Here is a 17,618-nt window from a genome sequence, read left to right on the forward strand (position 1 = left end):
TTTTCACCCTTTTTAGAAAAAGATAAATCTAACAATTACAGTCCAGTAGGAGGTGAGGTGAGAGTGACTGCCCTTGACATCAAGCCAGCATTTGACCAAGTATGGCACCAAGAAACCTGAGCAAAACTGGAATCAATGGGAATCAGAAGGAAACCCCTTCACTGGTTGGAGTCATACCTAGCACAAAGGAAGATGGTTGTGGTTGTTGGAGGTCAATCATCTCAGCCCCATGACATTGTTGCAGGAGTTCCTCAAGGTAGTGTTCTCAGCCCAACCTTCAGCTGTTTCATCAATGACCTTCCTTCCAACAGAAGGTCAGATTTGAGATGTTCGATGATAATTCCACCATGTTTAGCACCATTCGTGACTCCTCAGACACTGAAGCAGTCTATGAAGCAAGACCTGGACAATATTCACGCTTGGGCTAACAAGTGGTAAGCAACATTTGCATCACAAGTGCCAGGCAATGACTATCTCCAATCCTAGAGAATCAAACCATTGCCGTTGACATTCCATCACGTTACCCTCACAGAATCTCCACGATCAACATCCTGAGGATTACCATTTACAAGAAACTGAACTAGCCGTATAAATACTGTGGCTACAAGAGCAGGTCAGAGGCTAGGAATCCTCCAGCGAGTAACTCGTCTCCTGACTCCCTAAAGCCTGGCCACCACCTTACAAGGCACAAATTAGGATTGTGATGGAATACTCCACTTGTCTGGATGAGTGCAGCTCCAACAACACTCAAGAAGCTTGAGACCACCCAGGACAAAGCAGCCTGCTTGATTGGCACTCATCCACAAACATTCAATCACTCCACCACAGACAAATTTTAAACAATTTTGAGCCAAAATATTTGTTTATGCTTATTCCAGAAAGGACAATTCAACATGGTAGAATTTATGGGACTAGAAAAGAATGCCCTAAATTCAAAACTACTTATTTCAAGTTCTGTTGAATCGATTCTGAAGCATTAAATTCCCATTGTGTTAGATCGTGGTCAATTTTAGCACAAGCCGACGTCAGATTTTTAGGAGTTGTTGGTCCTAATGAAGATTGATCCATGGAGCCAAATGGATCCAGGAGTCATAGAATTTACAATGCACAAGGAGGCCATTCAGCCCATTAAGTTGCACCGGCCCTTGGAAAGCTTACCTCACTTAAGCACTCACCTCCACCCTATACCAGTAACCCCACCTAACCTTTTTTTTGGATGCTAAGGGGCAATTTAGTATGGCCAATCCACCTAACCTGCACATCTTTGGATTGTGGGAGGAAACCGGAGCCACCTGGAGGAAACCCACGCCGACACTGGGAGAAAGTGCAAACTCCACACAGTCACGCGAGGCCAGAATTGAACCTGGAGCTGTAAGGCAGCAATGCTAACACATGAAAATGTATGAGTAAATAAAAATTTGGTCTAGTCAAAACAAAACGGTTATTTGGATTAAAATGCACTATAATTTAAAATTTTGATCATATATTGCATCTTTAATCATACCCAGTTTTCTTTGAAAATTATTGCAGATTTCAAGTTTTTCCATTTGGTACCATTTGAAATTAAGTTGGGTGTACAAACAGTCCAGTAAATTAATACTGAAATTTATTGAGATTTCGGTGAACAGAAAAGCAATCAAACTCAAGTTACTTAATTCTTGGCTGGTGAACCATTGATGGATCTAAAATTTGCATTAGACTAAGAACTGCCAGTTGTTATCATTATTAGGACAGTTCTCATCCACTTCAATGGCAACTATCTGGGGATGGGTTCATTACATGTCTTCCAGTTAGGCTTTTTTGGTTGGACAGTCCAAAAGGTGCATGCCAATGCACTTTGGAAGATAATACCTCCACCTCATTGAATTATTGTTCTGTTGGTTGTGCGAAGGGTTGTTTGAGATGAGGATGTGATTTTCCTTTCAAATTTACAACAAAACAGCATTTTTATTTAATACTCTAATCTTTATTGTTACAAGTAGGCTTACATTAACACTGCAATGAGGTTACCGTGAAAAGCCCTGGTAGCCACATTCCGGAGCCTGTTCGGGTACTTGTGGGAGGAAACCGAAGCACCCGGAGGAAACCCACGCAGACACAGGCAGGCTCCACACAGACAGTGACCCAAGCTGGGAATCGAACCTGGAATCAACAGTGCTAACCACTGTGCTACTGTGCCATCCATTATACCTGAACAGACAAAGTCAAAAGCCAAATCTATTTTAGCTTCCCTAACAGCTTGCCTTTAAAATAATTAAATTCGCACTCATATGCACTTTTAACTGGTGCCACAATCACTCCTTTTTATATATTTTAAGGTGCTGCTGAGAAGGTAATTGGGTATCCATGCAAAACCCAAAATGGACCAAGGATCAGACCTGGAATGTTTGAGTAGTATGCTTTATTACCACACCACTTTCAGTATTTATCCAATGAGCTAATATGGAGATTTCAAATTTTCTGATATACAATTGTGCTGGTTATTTGCCTGATTTAATGCTGTAACTAATACAGTTGGGATTTCCCATCATGAACTATATTCGTCTTGGGCAGCCTCTCTGAGTAGAAGATGACTTGCTTCCACTCCAGTTCAATGGGTCTGAGATAGCTTAAATGTCCAATATGCAGTCTGCAGGCCTTGCCCTGTGGGCAGGTTATGCTTGAACGGTTGGGTATATGAAGTGCTTGGAGATTTGTGCACTCTCTCCAATGCCTTCACTTAGCCTCTGAATGATCCTGCCAAAGTGTCTCAATGTGTTTGGTGTCTTCCTGAATGAACCATCTCCATTTTGTTCATCACAGCCAGGTGTTTTCACAGTAACTTCATTGCAGTGTTTATGTAAGCCTACTTTTGACAATAAAGATAATAATTATTAATGTGTTTGATCTCTTTCGGGATGCTTTTAGGGTACCACTAAAGCATTTCTACTGTCCTCGGGAGTCTGCTGTTGCACCCGAGTCCCAAGTAGAATAATTCCTTCGGGAGTCTGGTGTCAGACAAATGAAGAACATGTCCTGCCCAGCAGAGTTGGTTTTGAGTAATTAGCACCTTGATCCTGGCAATGTTGGCTGGGGAGAGGATGCTGCTGTTGTATCCCCTTTCTTCCCACTACTTTGAGGTGTCCAAATCTCAGAAGCACATGGGACTGCAGAGATCGCTGTTGAAAAAAGTATAGCCTATGAACTATGTGGAAAGTGTATGTATGTGAACAGTAAATGAGCATGGGATTGGGATCTGCCTTGATGACCTGAAAAAATCAATTAGCATGCAGATACTACTTGGACTTGTACATGAAGGATAGAAATTTTTCATTGGAAGACAGCTGATAGTATTCCATCATAATCCTGACTTGGGCTTTGCAGATGGTGGGGAGGCTTTGGGGAGTTAGGAGGTGAGTTACTTGCCTCAGGATTCCTAACCTCTGACCTGGTCTTGTAGCCACAGTATTCATATGGCTAGTCCAGTTCAGTTTCTGGTCACTGGTAACCTACGGGATATTGATAGAATGCAATAAGGTAGAATCGAAAGTTGTGCCTTTGCCTGCATCCTGATAAAATAAGTAGTTCTTAATGGTTATTAAGTGATTAGGGTGGGCTGTCCATGGATTGTACTGATTAAGACAAGGATAGCCAAATGCTGCTATCATACTGTTTGTGTATTCTGATGTATGAGAAATAACAGCCCTATTTACTATGGAAGACAATACAATAATGAAATGAAAATGAACAATATCTGTTCCAACAGTGTGAAAATTACACACTAATTCCTCCTCGTTACTGGCATTACTTTAAACTGTTGAGGAAAGAACATATAATTGAAGTTCAGAAGAAAGGCTTGCTTTTAAAAAAGAACAGCTGGGTTAATAAGCAGCCCTGCTGCTTCCTTTGTAAAGTGATGTGTTCAGCATGATGAGATCAGAGGTGGCCATACAGCAGGAGTCAGATGACATAACCTGAGAATATATAATTGATCTTCGAGCTAATTAAGTTGAGAGTAGGCGATGCTTGAAAATAAAGAGTGGGAGATTCACTTCCTTTCTCTGACATTAAGTACTTGCAGATCTGACCTGGAGAAAGCAGGCATCCAGTGGAATTCAGTGCATGTTCACAGCTATCTGCTATCACCTTTAGTAATAAACATTCGATCCTATGTTCTGAGATATTTGGCATTCAAAGGCTAAGACCTGACAACTAATTAAAACAGTTTTATTTTTCTCTCATTGGAAGCCAGTGTAGATTTTGATCAAAGTACGCTGCCAGTTATGTTGAAAGAAGCAACAGAACTGTGATGATGAGCCTTTCATGTGCTAACTGTGATAGCATTGAAAGTTGCTGGGTTTCAAAAGCATGGAGCGTCAATTAGTCTATTTATGTAGCCAGTGCAAACTGGTTCATCAGGCAGGCAGTAATATCATTTGCTTGTAAAAGCAAACAAACTGAAAAAAGCAAAATAGTGAAGACACAATCAAAATGATCAAGTTCTAGGATGGGCTTTATTGCCTAAAATGACACTGACATATTTTGTTGCTTGAGAGGTGGGTAATAATACAGGATTCTTTTCCTTAATTCCCACTTTGTGTGTAACTGAATTTAGTCAGGTTCTCAGTAGAAGTGAGATCACAAGGTAAATATAAGTAAGGGAATCAATTCAGCTTACCTTGGCTCATCCATCCAGAATAGAAAGAAAATTGGATATGGTCATCTAACTGTATCCTGAAGGAATGGTCTGCTACTTACAGTAATAGAGATTCACTGCATGAAAAAGTTCTTCCACCAGCGTTCGTCTATGTCTCCTTGCTCTAGCGCATTGACTTATACTTCTACAGTATGAGGAATTAAAAATTTGAGGAATAGAATGAGAATTGGGTGGGGTTCAAAGATTATATCAGCTATTGTTATTTTTTTCAATCTTATACTGACTAATTTCACAGCAGAAATGGCAAAAAGCGGAGAAAATAAATTGCCTGCCTGAAAATATCAATTTAATCAAGATCTGGTGTGCAATTCTGGAAAATTTAACTTTGGATGGATAGGAGGAAAAACCAAAAGGCACAGATTTATAACTAATCAAACTTAAATATAAATAAATTCAAGTTGATGGGGAGAATTACAATAAAACCAGACAAGAAACGCAACAGCAGTCCAATTAAGATAATGTTTGAAAACTGTTGGATAAATTCAGTAATCCTTTGCTTTTATCAACAGTGACTTATTTGTATAGTGACTTCAATAAGATAAAACATCCCAAGCATTACAGGGAAGACCAAACAAAATTTGACAAGCCACAAAAAAGATTACCGAGGCATATGATTGAAGGCTTGGTCAAGAAGTATATTTTAAGGACAGTCTTAAAGAAGAAGAGAAGTATAGGGAGGAAATTCAAGAGCTTGGGGTCCAGGACACTACTGAAGGCACAACTGCCAGTGGTGAAGCTATTAAAATTGACAGTACTTGTGTTGTTCCTTGCCTTGTTCTATCCAGATGGCTTCGATGTGCAGTGTTGATCAGAGAACAACAAGTCTTGTAGACCAACAGAACTATTTTATTAAACGATACTAACTGGATTTGACACTTATCCCTAATAAACATACAGTTGATTGATCACACATAAACTGTACTCATCTACATCTAACTCACAACAGATTAAACTACTCTCTTACTCTCTCATTATCTTCAGTCTTCTTAGCCAGCTCCTGCTCCTATCACCTACTCCAACCTTCTGTCCCACAAGGCTCAATGTTATTCCTTACATACTTCTAGGATTCGCTCCTCCAATGGTTGTCTGTATACATTTCATTAACCTTTACATTACCTTCATGTATGATAATACCACAATGCTCAAGGCCAGAATTGGAGGGTTGGGTTTAGCTTGAAAAAAACATGACCAAAGATGGGGCTTACAGTACTAATGCCAATTTTGCATTGCAAGGTGCATTTGAGTTTGACTTCCCATCAATGTGTGGTTAGGTTGAATTTACACTTTCTAGAACCTAATTTTTTTTTTTAATTTAGAATACCCAATTATTTTTCTTCCAATTAAGGGGCAATTTAGCGTGGCCAATCCACCGAGCCTGCACATTCTTTGGGCTGTGGGGGTGAGACCCACGCAAACACGGGGAGAACGTGCAAACTCCACACGGATAGTGACCCGGAACCGCGATCGAACATGTGTTAGCAGTGCTAACCAGTGCGCCACCATGTAGCCCCTTATAACCTTTATGATAAACATTTCTCTAAGGATTAATAAAACAAGTGGAATTTGATTCTTGAAATTAAAACATAAAATGCTGGAAATACTCAGCAGGTCATGCAGCATCTGTGGCGAGAGAAAACAGTAGCCTTTTAATCCGATTTGAATTTGGTTTGAAAGATAAATTTAAAAATGCTCTTACCATATCTACTTGCACTTTTGTGTGCATAGCATGTACTGAAACAGTCGATGCTAATATGCAGCAAGACCTGGACAGCATTCAGGCTTGAGCTGATAAGTGGTAAATATTTGTACCAGACAGTGCCAATCTCCAACAAGAGAGAATCCAACCCTCATCTCTTGACATTCAATGGCATTACCATTGTTGAATTCCTCACTATCAATATCCTGGAGGGTTGCAATTGACAAGAAACCAAACTGGACCAGCTATTTAAATACTCTGGCTGCAAGAGCAGGTGAGAGGCTAGGAATTCTGCAGTGAGTAACTTGCCTCTTGACACCTCCCTCCCCAAAGCCTGTCCGCCATTTACAATTAGAGAATCCCTCCAGTTCAGAAGAAGACCATTCGGCCCATCGAGTCTGCATTAGCTGTCCAAAAAGAGCACCCCACTCCCTCGTCCTATCCCTGAAACCCCACTTACCCTTTGGAAACTAAGGGACAATTACGCATGGCCAATCCACCTAAACTGCCCCTTTGGATAGTGGGAGGAAACCGGAGCAACCAGATGAAATCCACGCAAACACATGGAGAAAGTGCTAATTCCACACACAATTACCGAAGGTCGGAATTGAACCCGTGATGCAGCAGTGCTAACCACTTGTACAAGGTACAAGTCGTGAGTGTGATGGAATACTGTCCATTTGCCTGGATGAGTGTAGCTCCCATCAACTCAGGAAATCAACACAATCCAGGACCAAGCCCACTTGATTGATTCTCCAACTACCACCTCCAGAATCTAATCCCTTTACCACCAATGCATAATGGCAGCAATGTGTACCAGTTTCAAAATGTACTGCAGAAATATACGTTTCCTTCAACAGCACCTTCAAAACCCATGACCTCTACCACCGAGAAGGACAAAGACGGCAAATATTTGGGAATACCATCTCTTGCAAAATCCTCTTCAAACCACATACCAATCCTGACTTGGAATTATATCGCCATTCCTTTACTGATGGATCTAAATCCTGGAACTCCCCCCTAATTGAACTGTGGGTCTACCTACAGTACATGAACTGCATGATTCAGGGAAGCAGCTCACCACCACCTTCTCCAGGACAATTGAGGGTGGGTGGGCTCTAAGAATGCTGGCCTAGTAGTGACGTCCATGTCCCATGCACATATGAACTCGGAACAAGAGTAAGCGACTTAGTCCTTTGAGGCTGCTCTGCCATTCAATAAGATCATGCCTGATCTGACTCTAATCTCCCACCCCCTTTCTTATGAAGAATCAAACTACCTTGAGAACATTGAGATTCTGCTTCCAATGTTTCTTGAGAAAGGGAGTTCCAAGGACACTCGCCCTTCGAGAAAAATAATTATTCTCATCTGTCTTAAATGGACGACCCTTATTTGTAACCAGAGATTCCTAGACGTAGATGCTCCTGCTGGAGGAAGATTGTGCATTTTCTTCAGCTGCAATTTGCTTTGGGTCCTATTTTTAAAAAATCTTAGCCTTGTTTCTTTTTACAGATGTAATAATGAAGTAAAACCAGCTTTTTGGAACACTTGCACCACTTTAACCGTAGAAGCAGAAATATTTTCCATGCAAAATAGATCAATTATAGTGCTTAAGTTGTCTTTTTCTGTTGAATGAACATATCCAGCTGTAATTTTACTGCCAGTTAATCTGAATAACAAGATAATTAAATAACATCCGAATATACAACTATGTGGTTTTGACTGAAACATCGAAAGAGGAATCCCACAAGTACTTTAAGAGATGTAAACTTAAAAATTTACTCTGAAATGGACTGATAAAGTATTCTGTAGAGTCCATTCCATTTGTGATTTTAGAGTACAATGGATGTTTTAATCATGGACTTTCAGAAGGTCTTCAATAAGGAATCATGCAAGAGATTTGTGACAAAGGTCAAAGCATGTGGAGTTTGGGGCTAGGTAACAAATCAGATTGCAAAGACAGCTAAATGAAACATAGGAGAAAAGGATGTTTTTTAGACTGGCAGAAAGTGGGCAGTGGCATACAAGGATTCACATTTGGATTATCATTACTTACCATTTACTTAGATATGTTCAGAAATTGGAGGTATGTTGTCAAATTTTGTACATGATACTAAATTGACAATGGGAGGTTGCTAATAATGTGGCTGACTAAACCAAAATACAGATCTGGCAGTTGTTACAATCCCTGTAGAAACAGATCATTTTTTAAAAATCCATATTAATTTCAAAGAAACTTGCCACAAAATGGTACAACATTTCAGATTTGAAGACCTTTACTGTAACAAACTAAAATCAACCATGATTAAACAATACGTAATGGGTAACTATTACATTAAATTACAGAAAAACTGCTCCCCAGTAATTTAGCATAATCTGAAAACCTCACCCCACATTCCACATTTATACATTACACACTCAGCAGAAGTGAAGTCTTGTGTTTAAAGTGCCAAGCTTTTCTCAGCTTTACAGGATATCTTCTTGCTCCACCAGGGTAAATCTTCATTGTCCTTTTAAACAAAGTACCCTTCGCTCAATTTTCAGAGCATACGTAAATGGACTTCCAGTAGCAAGGCACCCTCTGGTGACTCCTTGGCCTTTAACTGTTTTCTTCGAACAGAGTTTCTATCCTCACCAGTGATCTGCTTGGCGGTTAACTCAAAAACAATCCTTTTTCTTCTGCCTGACATAGCACCTGTTAAGCATTGGAGAAAGCCCAATTTGCAATGGTTTTAGAAGTGAGAATGTGCATCCACCCAGAAATATTGAGCAACCCTCGGACTTTATTCTCTACAAAAGAGAACACTAAGAGAAGATCGCATAAGAGGCCCTTGAGGTAATGTTTGGTCTGGATAAGGTACATGTAGGAAAACTGTTTCCACTTGCGCGCGAGTCCAGAGCAAAGGGCTACAGGTTTACAACCACGGCCGACAGGTCAAATAAAGAATTGAAAGAATTTATATAGCGGTGATGCATCAAGTAGTGGAAGCAGATAGCATTTAAGGGGAAAGCTTAATGCAAACCTGAGGAAGGGAGTGGAGGGATACGAGGGCATGAATGGAAGAGGAAATCAGATTATGTATTAACACTGGCATGGATCGGGTGGATAGAATGGGCCATTTCTGTGCTGCAGATTCTGTGTAACCTTTCCCTACAAGTATGCAGACATGAGTTATGAATGATTTTTAATAATGCTGTTTTTGTTCTACAGGTAATACAAGTTCAACGTCTACAGTGAAACCCTTAGTGTCTTCGACACTTCCAATAAAAGCAATAACTAAAAAAAACAATAAAAGGAATGTCAGATTAAAACGCCTTTCATTGCCCGGGATTAACAATTTAAAAGGTGAGTTTTAAAATGCAGACTACATCAAACATTCAGCATATATCATAAAACTGCTTATTTGAAGTACATTATTTGTAATCTTAACTGCAAATTTGGGGACATCCTTGGATATGATCATGGCGAACCAGTGGTGATCTTCGAGCTTTTCCTTAAGTTGCCCTTTTTTTTTTATTCGTTCATGGAATGTGGGCATTGCTGGCTAGATCAGCATTTATTACTAATCCCTGAATAACCTTAAGGAGATGGTGATCAGAAGCCTTGAACCTCTGCAATCCAAGAGTTGTAGGAACACCGACAGTGCTGGTAGGGAGGAAATTCCAGGATTATGTCCCAGCAACAGTGCAGGAAAGGCCATCTAGTTCCAAATCAGGATGGTGTGTGACTTGGAGGGGAACTTGCAGGTGGGTGGTGTTCCCAGGCATCTGCTGTCCTTGTCCTTCCAGGTGGTGGAGGTTACGGGTTTGGAAGGTGCTGTCAAAGGAGCAGCATGTTGGCTGCGTAATGATTTAATTCATTCAGATAAATTTAGAGTGCGGTTGGTCCTCTACTACTGTGAGTATTGGTCATTTGTTTTGATGAGCATGAAAAAAAAAATGATGTTCTGGAGAATTTTATGTGCAAACACCTAGTTATAAAACTTTGAATAGTTAACCCCACAAAATCTAATTTCAAAGTTAGCCTTTTGAGGAACACTAAAAGGGTATTATTCTCAACAATCCTGCAAATTTGTGATATATCGTCAACATCGAACTGCCTTCTGTCAAACCTCTCCCTCCTAAAGGAGAAATATCATAGAATCCATGAATTGAGCAAAAGACTAGTATTATCTTTGTGGACTCATTAACATCTAAAATAGGAATAGAAGTAGGCCGTTTGGACCCTTGAGCTTGCTCCGCCATTCAATAAAATCATGGCAGATCAGTTTGTGTTTCGAATTCCACAGTCCTGTCTACCCCAGGGATCTTAGATTCGTGTCAGGCAAGGGCATCAGTCTACCTCTGCCTTAAAAATACTCAGTGACCCCGCCGCCACCTCCTTCTGAAGCAGAGTTCTAAAATCGCACAACCCTCAAAGAAATTCTTCTCATCTCTTTCCTAAAAGAGTAACCCCGAATTTTAAAACAGTCCCCCCCCCCCCCCCCCCCCCCCAAAATCTGGACTTCCCCCTAGTTCTAGACTTGGCCACAACAGGAAATATTCTTCGATTTCCATCTTGTCAATACCATTCAGCATCTTATTTACTTCAATCAAGTTACCCCTCATTCTCCCAAGTTCCAATGGAAACAAGCTCAGTCTGCCTAATCTTTCCACATAAGCCAACCCACTCATTCAGGGTATCAATCGAGTAAATCACCTCTATCCTTCCTGAAATAAGGAGAGCAAAACAGCGCTCAATTTTCAAGATGTGGCCTCATCAATGCCCTGCACAACTGAAGCATAACATCCTTTTCTGTTCAATTCCTATTTGAATAAACAATAGTATTCCATTAGCATTCTCGTGGAGAAAGTGGTTGGGTCCATTGACCATTCAATGATTCTGTACGATCAGTAGAAAATAAATATTTCGGATTTTCCGTTCTCTTTTGTTTTCTCCTCCTGTTATCTGCCCTACAATATTCACTTGGAAACATTTTCCCTCCTCAACCAGCTATTGTTCCCTTCTTTCCACTTGAATAGCAGTTCAGCATTCCTGGTTCCAGGGTTTTCTACAGAATACAGGGGGAATAAAAAAAAATAGGGAGTTGTGTGGGTTGGTAATATTGGTTGAATAAACAATCACAACTCTGAGGAGAAAAGATTATAAAGATCATCGAATTTGGGTTGAGCGGAAGAACATAAAAATGGGACTGCTGCTCGGCTGACAAAGGGAAATAGAAGAAGAGCAAATATGCCGGCAAATTGCTGAAAAGTGCAGAAACAATGGGGCAGAACCCTAATATTAGCTGGGGTGACTTCCGGTTGCGGCTATGACTAGCTAAGCCGCACATTTGGAAGCTCCTGCAACAAAGGTGTTTTTGGGCCAATTGGAGGGCCCCAACGGCGCTGAAAAAACGAATCCCGGTGGGGGAAGGTCCCCTGAGGAGAACTAGACCGATTTTATGGTCGGTACCCGGAGTGGAGCGGCAAGAAAAACGGCAGCAGCTCCCCAAAAAAAGCGGGGGAAGAAAATCAAAATGGCGGCCGGCGGTGCACCGGAGGAGTGGAAGAAATGGGCGGAGGAGCAGCAGGCCGCTCTCCTCCGTTTTTTCACGGAGATGAAAGTGGAACTCTTAGAGTCCATGAACGCGACGGCCACCAGGTTGGTGGGAGCCCAGGCGATCCAAGAGGCGTCGATTAAAGATCTGCAGCAGGAGATGGCCGCGAGGGAGGAGGAGGCCACAGTCATCGGGGCAAAGGTGGAGGCGCACGAGGCACTCCACATGAAGTGGCAGAGCCGCTTCGAGGAGCTGGACACTCGGATGAGGAGGAAAAATTTGAGGATCCTGGGCCTGGAAGAAGGCCTGGAGGGGTCGGATCTCCCGGGATATGTGGCGGAGATGTTGAGCTCCCTGATGGGGGAAGGGGCCGGTCCGGCGCCCCTGGAATTGGAAGAGGCATACCGGGTCATGGCCAGGAGGCCTAGGGCAAACGAGCCCCCGAGGGTGGTGCTGGTGCGGTTCCAGCGGCTAAGTGATCGAGAGAAAGTCCTGAGGTGGGCTAAAAGGGAGAAAAGCAGCAAGTGGCAGAACTCGACGGTAAGGGTGTACCAGGACTGGAGTGCGGAGGTGGCAAAGCGGCGGGCCCGGTACAACCGGACAAAGGCGGTGCTGCACGCGAAAAAGATCAAATTTGGAATGTTGCAACCGGCGCGCTTGTGGGTCACCTACAAGGACCAACATCATTATTTCGAGTCCCCAGAGGAGGCCTGGACCTTTGTACAAGAGGAAAAGTTGGACACGAACTAAAACCTGGGAGCACCGGCGGTCGTAGCCGCCGGGGGACTCTTGATTGTGCAAGTGGCCCTTTTCTTTTTCAGGCCAGGTCGGAACTGGGTAACAGTTTCGTGGAGTGTTTGGGGTGTTTTTTCTCGAACGGTTGACTTTTCTGAATATTTTGAAGGTTTCGAGTTGTTGGGTGTTTCTGTATATTTGTACTGTTGAAATCTCTATTGTGGGTCGTTGGCTTCTTATGGGGTGTTTTTTCCCGTTTCCAATTTCCCTTAGTTATTTACCTCTCTTACCCTTTTTCTTTGGGTGCTTGGGGGGGTTTTTTGGTTCTTTTTTTTCTTTTCGGGTTATGGTTATCTGCGGTTATGTATACTGTTTGATGGAGGGTGATGGTTGGGCACGCGGTTAGTTGATAGTTAGTTAATTATTTTGTTATTTAAGTATGTAGTTAAGTATTTATGTATTTAGTTGCCATTGGGTATTTGTATTTATATCGTTAAGTTGGGGAGACGGGACGGGGGGGAGCGGGTTGATTATGCGGGTCTTTCTCGGGGGTTTTAAGGGGATCTTTCACGGGCGCAGATGGGGTGAACCGGGAGGAGTCGGAATGTGGCAGGAGCAGCCGGGTCAGCGGAGACCAGCTGACTCTCGGGAGTACGATGTGGGGTACATCGCGGCTAGGAGGGGTCCTAGCCAGGGGGGGGGGGGGGGGGGGGGGAAGGGGGGGGGGACTGGGGGGGGACACCGGGTTGCTGCTAGAAAGACCAGGGACGAGAAGGGGAGAGCCGGGGGGGGGTGGGGGGGGGGGGGCCATCGCTATGGGAAGCGGGTCAGAAAAGAAGGGATGACCCGGGGCGAGCAAGGGACAAGACATGGCTAATCGACAGGGAGTAGGGACGGGTCGCTCTGCGACCCGATTGATCACGTGGAACGTAAGGGGGCTGAATGGGCCGGTCAAAAGATCAAGGGTCTTCTCACACCTGAAGGGACTGAAGGCTGATGTAGCAATGCTGCAGGAGACTCATTTGAGGGTAGCAGATCAGGTCCGCCTGAGAAGGGGGTGGGTGGGACAGGTGTTCCACTCAGGCTTGGATATCAAGAACCGGGGGGTGGCGATTTTGGTGGGAAAGAGAGTGTCGTTTGTGGCGGCAGAGGTGGTGGCAGACAAGGAGGGCAGGTACGTGATGGTGAGGGGTAGGCTGCAGGGAGAGAGTGTGGTACTGGTAAATGTGTATGCCCCGAACTGGGACGACGCGGGTTTTATGAGGCGCCTGCTGGGCCTCATCCCGGGACTGGAGGCAGGGGGCCTGATCATGGGAGGGGACTTTAATACGGTGTTAGACCCTGGGCTGGATAGATCGAGTTCCAGGACGAATAGGAGGCCGGCAGCGGCAGAGGTGTTAAGGGGGTTCATGGAGCAGATGGGAGGGGTAGACCCATGGAGATTTGGTAGGCCTAGGGCGAGGGAGTATTCTTTTTTCTCCCACGTCCACAGAGTGTACTCTAGGATCGATTTTTTTCGTATTGAACAGGGGGCTGATACCGAGAGTGCAGGACACGGAGTACTCGGCCATTGCGATATCGGACCATGCACCACATTGGGTGGACGTGGACATGGGGGAGGCGCGGGACCAACGCCCGTTGTGGCGCCTGGATGTAGGGCTGTTGGCGGACGAAGAGGTGTGCAGAAGGGTGAGAACGGGCATTGAGAACTATCTGGGTACGAATGACACAGGTGAGGTGCAGGTGGGGACGGTCTGGGAGGCCTTGAAAGCAGTGATTAGAGGAGAGCTGATCTCCATAAGGGCACACAGAGAGAGGAAGGAGAGGCAGGAAAGGGAGAGGCTGGTGGGGGAGCTCCTAGAAGTAGATAGGAAATATGCGGCGGCGCCAGAGGAGGGGCTATTAAGGGAGCGGCGTAGCTTGCAGGCCAGGTTCGACCTACTGACCACTAGGAAGGCGGAAATGCAGTGGAGAAGGGCGCAGGGTGCGGCGTATGAGTACGGGGAAAAGGCGAGCAGGATGCTGGCACACCAGCTTCGTAAGCGAGATGCAGCCAGAGAGATTGGGGGAGTGAGAGAGAGGGGTGGGGATGTAGTGCAGAAGGGGCAAGAGGTGAATAGGGTCTTTAGGGACTTCTATAGGGAATTGTATAGGTCTGAACCGCCGAAGAGGAGAGGGGGAATGAAGAACTTTCTCGACAAATTGGGGTTCCCAAAGGTACAGGAGGAGCTGGTGGAAGGGTTGGGGGCGCCGATAGAGCTGCAGGAGCTAATTAAAGGGATAGGCCAGATGCAGGCGGGGAAGGCGCCGGGGCCGGATGGGTTCCCGGTGGAGTTTTACAGGAAATTTGTGGACTTGGTGGGTCCAGTGCTGGTGCGAGCCTTCAATGAGGCGCGCGAGGGGGGGGCTCTGCCTCCAACAATGTCGCAGGCCCTGATCTCCTTGATTTTGAAGCGGGACAAGGACCCGGTCCAGTGCGGGTCCTACAGGCCTATCTCCCTCTTAAATGTAGATGCCAAGCTGTTAGCAAAGGTCCTGGCAACCAGGATAGAGGACTGTGTGCCAGGGGTAGTCCATGAAGACCAGACGGGGTTCGTGAAGGGACGCCAACTTAACACAAATGTTCGGAGATTGTTAAATGTGATTATGATGCCAGCAGTGGAAGGGGAGGCGGAGATAGTGGTAGCGCTGGACGCGGAGAAGGCATTTGACAGGGTGGAGTGGGAATACTTGTGGGAGACGTTGGAAAGGTTTGGGTTTGGGGAGGGATTTATCAAGTGGGTAAAACTGCTCTATTCAGCTCCGATGGCAAGTGTGGTAACAAACGGGAGGAGGTCAGAATATTTTGGGCTGCATCGAGGTACTAGGCAGGGATGTCCCCTATCTCCCTTACTCTTTGCATTAGCGATTGAGCCATTGGCGATGGCACTGAGGGGTTCAGGGGGGTGGAGAGGACTGACAAGGGGAGGGGAGGAACATCGGGTCTCGCTCTATGCGGATGATTTGTTGTTGTATGTGGCAGACCCGGAGGGGGGAATGCCGGAGGTAATGGGGATACTAGCGGAGTTCGGGGACTTTTCGGGATATAAATTAAATCTGGGGAAAAGTGAGGTCTTTGTAATACACCCGGGAGACCAAGGGGAGGGAATTGGGAGGCTCCCCTTCAAAAGAGCAGTTAAAAGTTTTAGGTATTTGGGGGTGCAGGTGGCAAAGAACTGGGGGACCCTACACAAGTTGAACTTTTCCAGACTGGTGGAGCAGATGGAGGAGGAGTTTAAGAGGTGGGACATGGTGCCGCTGTCGCTAGCAGGGAGGGTGCAGTCAGTTAAAATGACGGTCCTCCCGAGGTTCTTGTTTTTGTTCCAGTGTCTGCCCATCTTCCTCCCCAGGGCCTTTTTCAAGAAGGTAACGAGTAGTATCATGGGGTATGTGTGGGCACATGGCACCCCGAGAGTTAGAAGGGTCTTTTTGGAGCGGAGTAGGGATAGTGGAGGGCTGGCGTTACCCAACCTTTCCGGATATTACTGGGCGGCAAATGCATCGATGGTACGAAAGTGGATGATGGAAGGGGAGGGGGCAGCCTGGAAGCGCATGGAGAGGGCGTCCTGCGGCAACATAAGCTTAGGGGCACTGGTAACGGCACCATGGCCGCTCCCTCCCACGAGGTATACCACGAGCCCGGTGGTGGCGGCCACCCTCAAGATCTGGGGGCAGTGGAGGCGACACAGGGGGGAAGTGGGAGGTCTGATAGGGGCACCACTAAGAGGGAACCACAGATTTGCGCCGGGAAACACAGGAGGGGGATTCCAGAGCTGGCAGAGGGCGGGTATCAGACAACTGAGGGACTTGTTTATAGAGGGGAGGTTTGCGAGCCTGGGAGAGCTGGAGGAGAAATTTGGGCTCCCCCCGGGGAACACGTTCAGGTACCTCCAAGTGAAGGCATTTGCCAGACGACAGGTAGCGGGGTTCCCCGCGCTCCCCGACAGGGGGGTGAGTGATAGGGTGCTATCAGGGGTCTGGGTCGGGGAGGGGAAGATCTCGGACATCTATAAGATTATGCAGGAGGTGGAGGAGGTACCAGTAGAGGAGCTGAAAGATAAGTGGGAGTTAGAGCTGGGGGAACAGATAGAGGGCGGGACATGGGCAGACGCCCTGGAGAGGGTTAACTCGTCGTCGTCATGTGCGCGACTAAGTCTCATTCAATTTAAGGTACTGCATAGAGCCCACATGACGGGGACAAGGATGAGTCGGTTTTTCGGGGGTGAAGACAGGTGTATTAGATGTTCGGGAAGCCCTGCGAATCATGCACATATGTTTTGGGCATGTCCGGCACTGGAGGAGTTCTGGAAGGGGGTGGCAGGGACGGTGTCGAGAGTGGTGGGGTCCAGGGTCAAGCCAGGATGGGGACTTGCGATCTTCGGGGTTGGGGTGGAACCGGGGGTACAGGAGGCGAGGGAGGCTGGAATATTAGCCTTTGCGTCCTTGGTGGCTCGGAGGAGGATCCTGATTCAGTGGAGGGACGAAAGGCCTCCGAGTGTTAACACCTGGTTAAACGACATGGCAAACTTCATCCAATTGGAAAGGATCAAATTCGCCCTGAGAGGGTCGGTGCAGGGGTTTTCCAGGCGATGGCAACCCTTCCTAGACCTCTTGGATCAGAGATAGAAACTGAGGCCATGACAGCAGCAACCCGGGAGGGGAGGGGAGGGCGGGAGGGAGGGAGGGGGGGGGGGAGGGGGGAAAACGACGAAGGAAGTACGGTAGCGGCGGTGGCACGGGCAAGGCCTGCCCGAGGACGCTGCTAGAAATGATAAGTTGGTCTGACTGTCGGTTCGCCGGCGGGGGGGGGGGGGGGGGATGCGCGGGTAGGGGGGGGGGGGGATTCTTTTTCTTTTTCTTGTTAAGTAGGGGGGTTTGACTTTGTTTTGTTATAATTTAAATGTAAATGTAG

General features: G+C 45.7%; 1 protein-coding gene across 5 annotated transcripts in view; it reads left to right on the forward strand.

Moving 5' to 3' along the window:
• efcab14 (EF-hand calcium binding domain 14) overlaps nucleotides 1-17,618 on the forward strand; it is a 113,258-nt gene that overhangs the window by 79,647 nt on the left and 15,993 nt on the right. For all 5 annotated transcript variants that reach the window (XR_005460341.1, XM_038794387.1, XM_038794389.1 and 2 more), the window contains one exon: nucleotides 9,604-9,738. Coding sequence is in view for 4 of the 5 variants with exons in the window: in XM_038794387.1 (XP_038650315.1) it covers nucleotides 9,604-9,738 (135 nt within the window). In the remaining variant the exon portion in view is untranslated. Of the gene's footprint in view, nucleotides 1-9,603; nucleotides 9,739-17,618 lie in introns of those variants that run through there.

Source organism: Scyliorhinus canicula, chromosome 4, assembly GCF_902713615.1.
Source record: "Scyliorhinus canicula chromosome 4, sScyCan1.1, whole genome shotgun sequence".
NCBI lineage: Eukaryota > Metazoa > Chordata > Chondrichthyes > Carcharhiniformes > Scyliorhinidae > Scyliorhinus > Scyliorhinus canicula.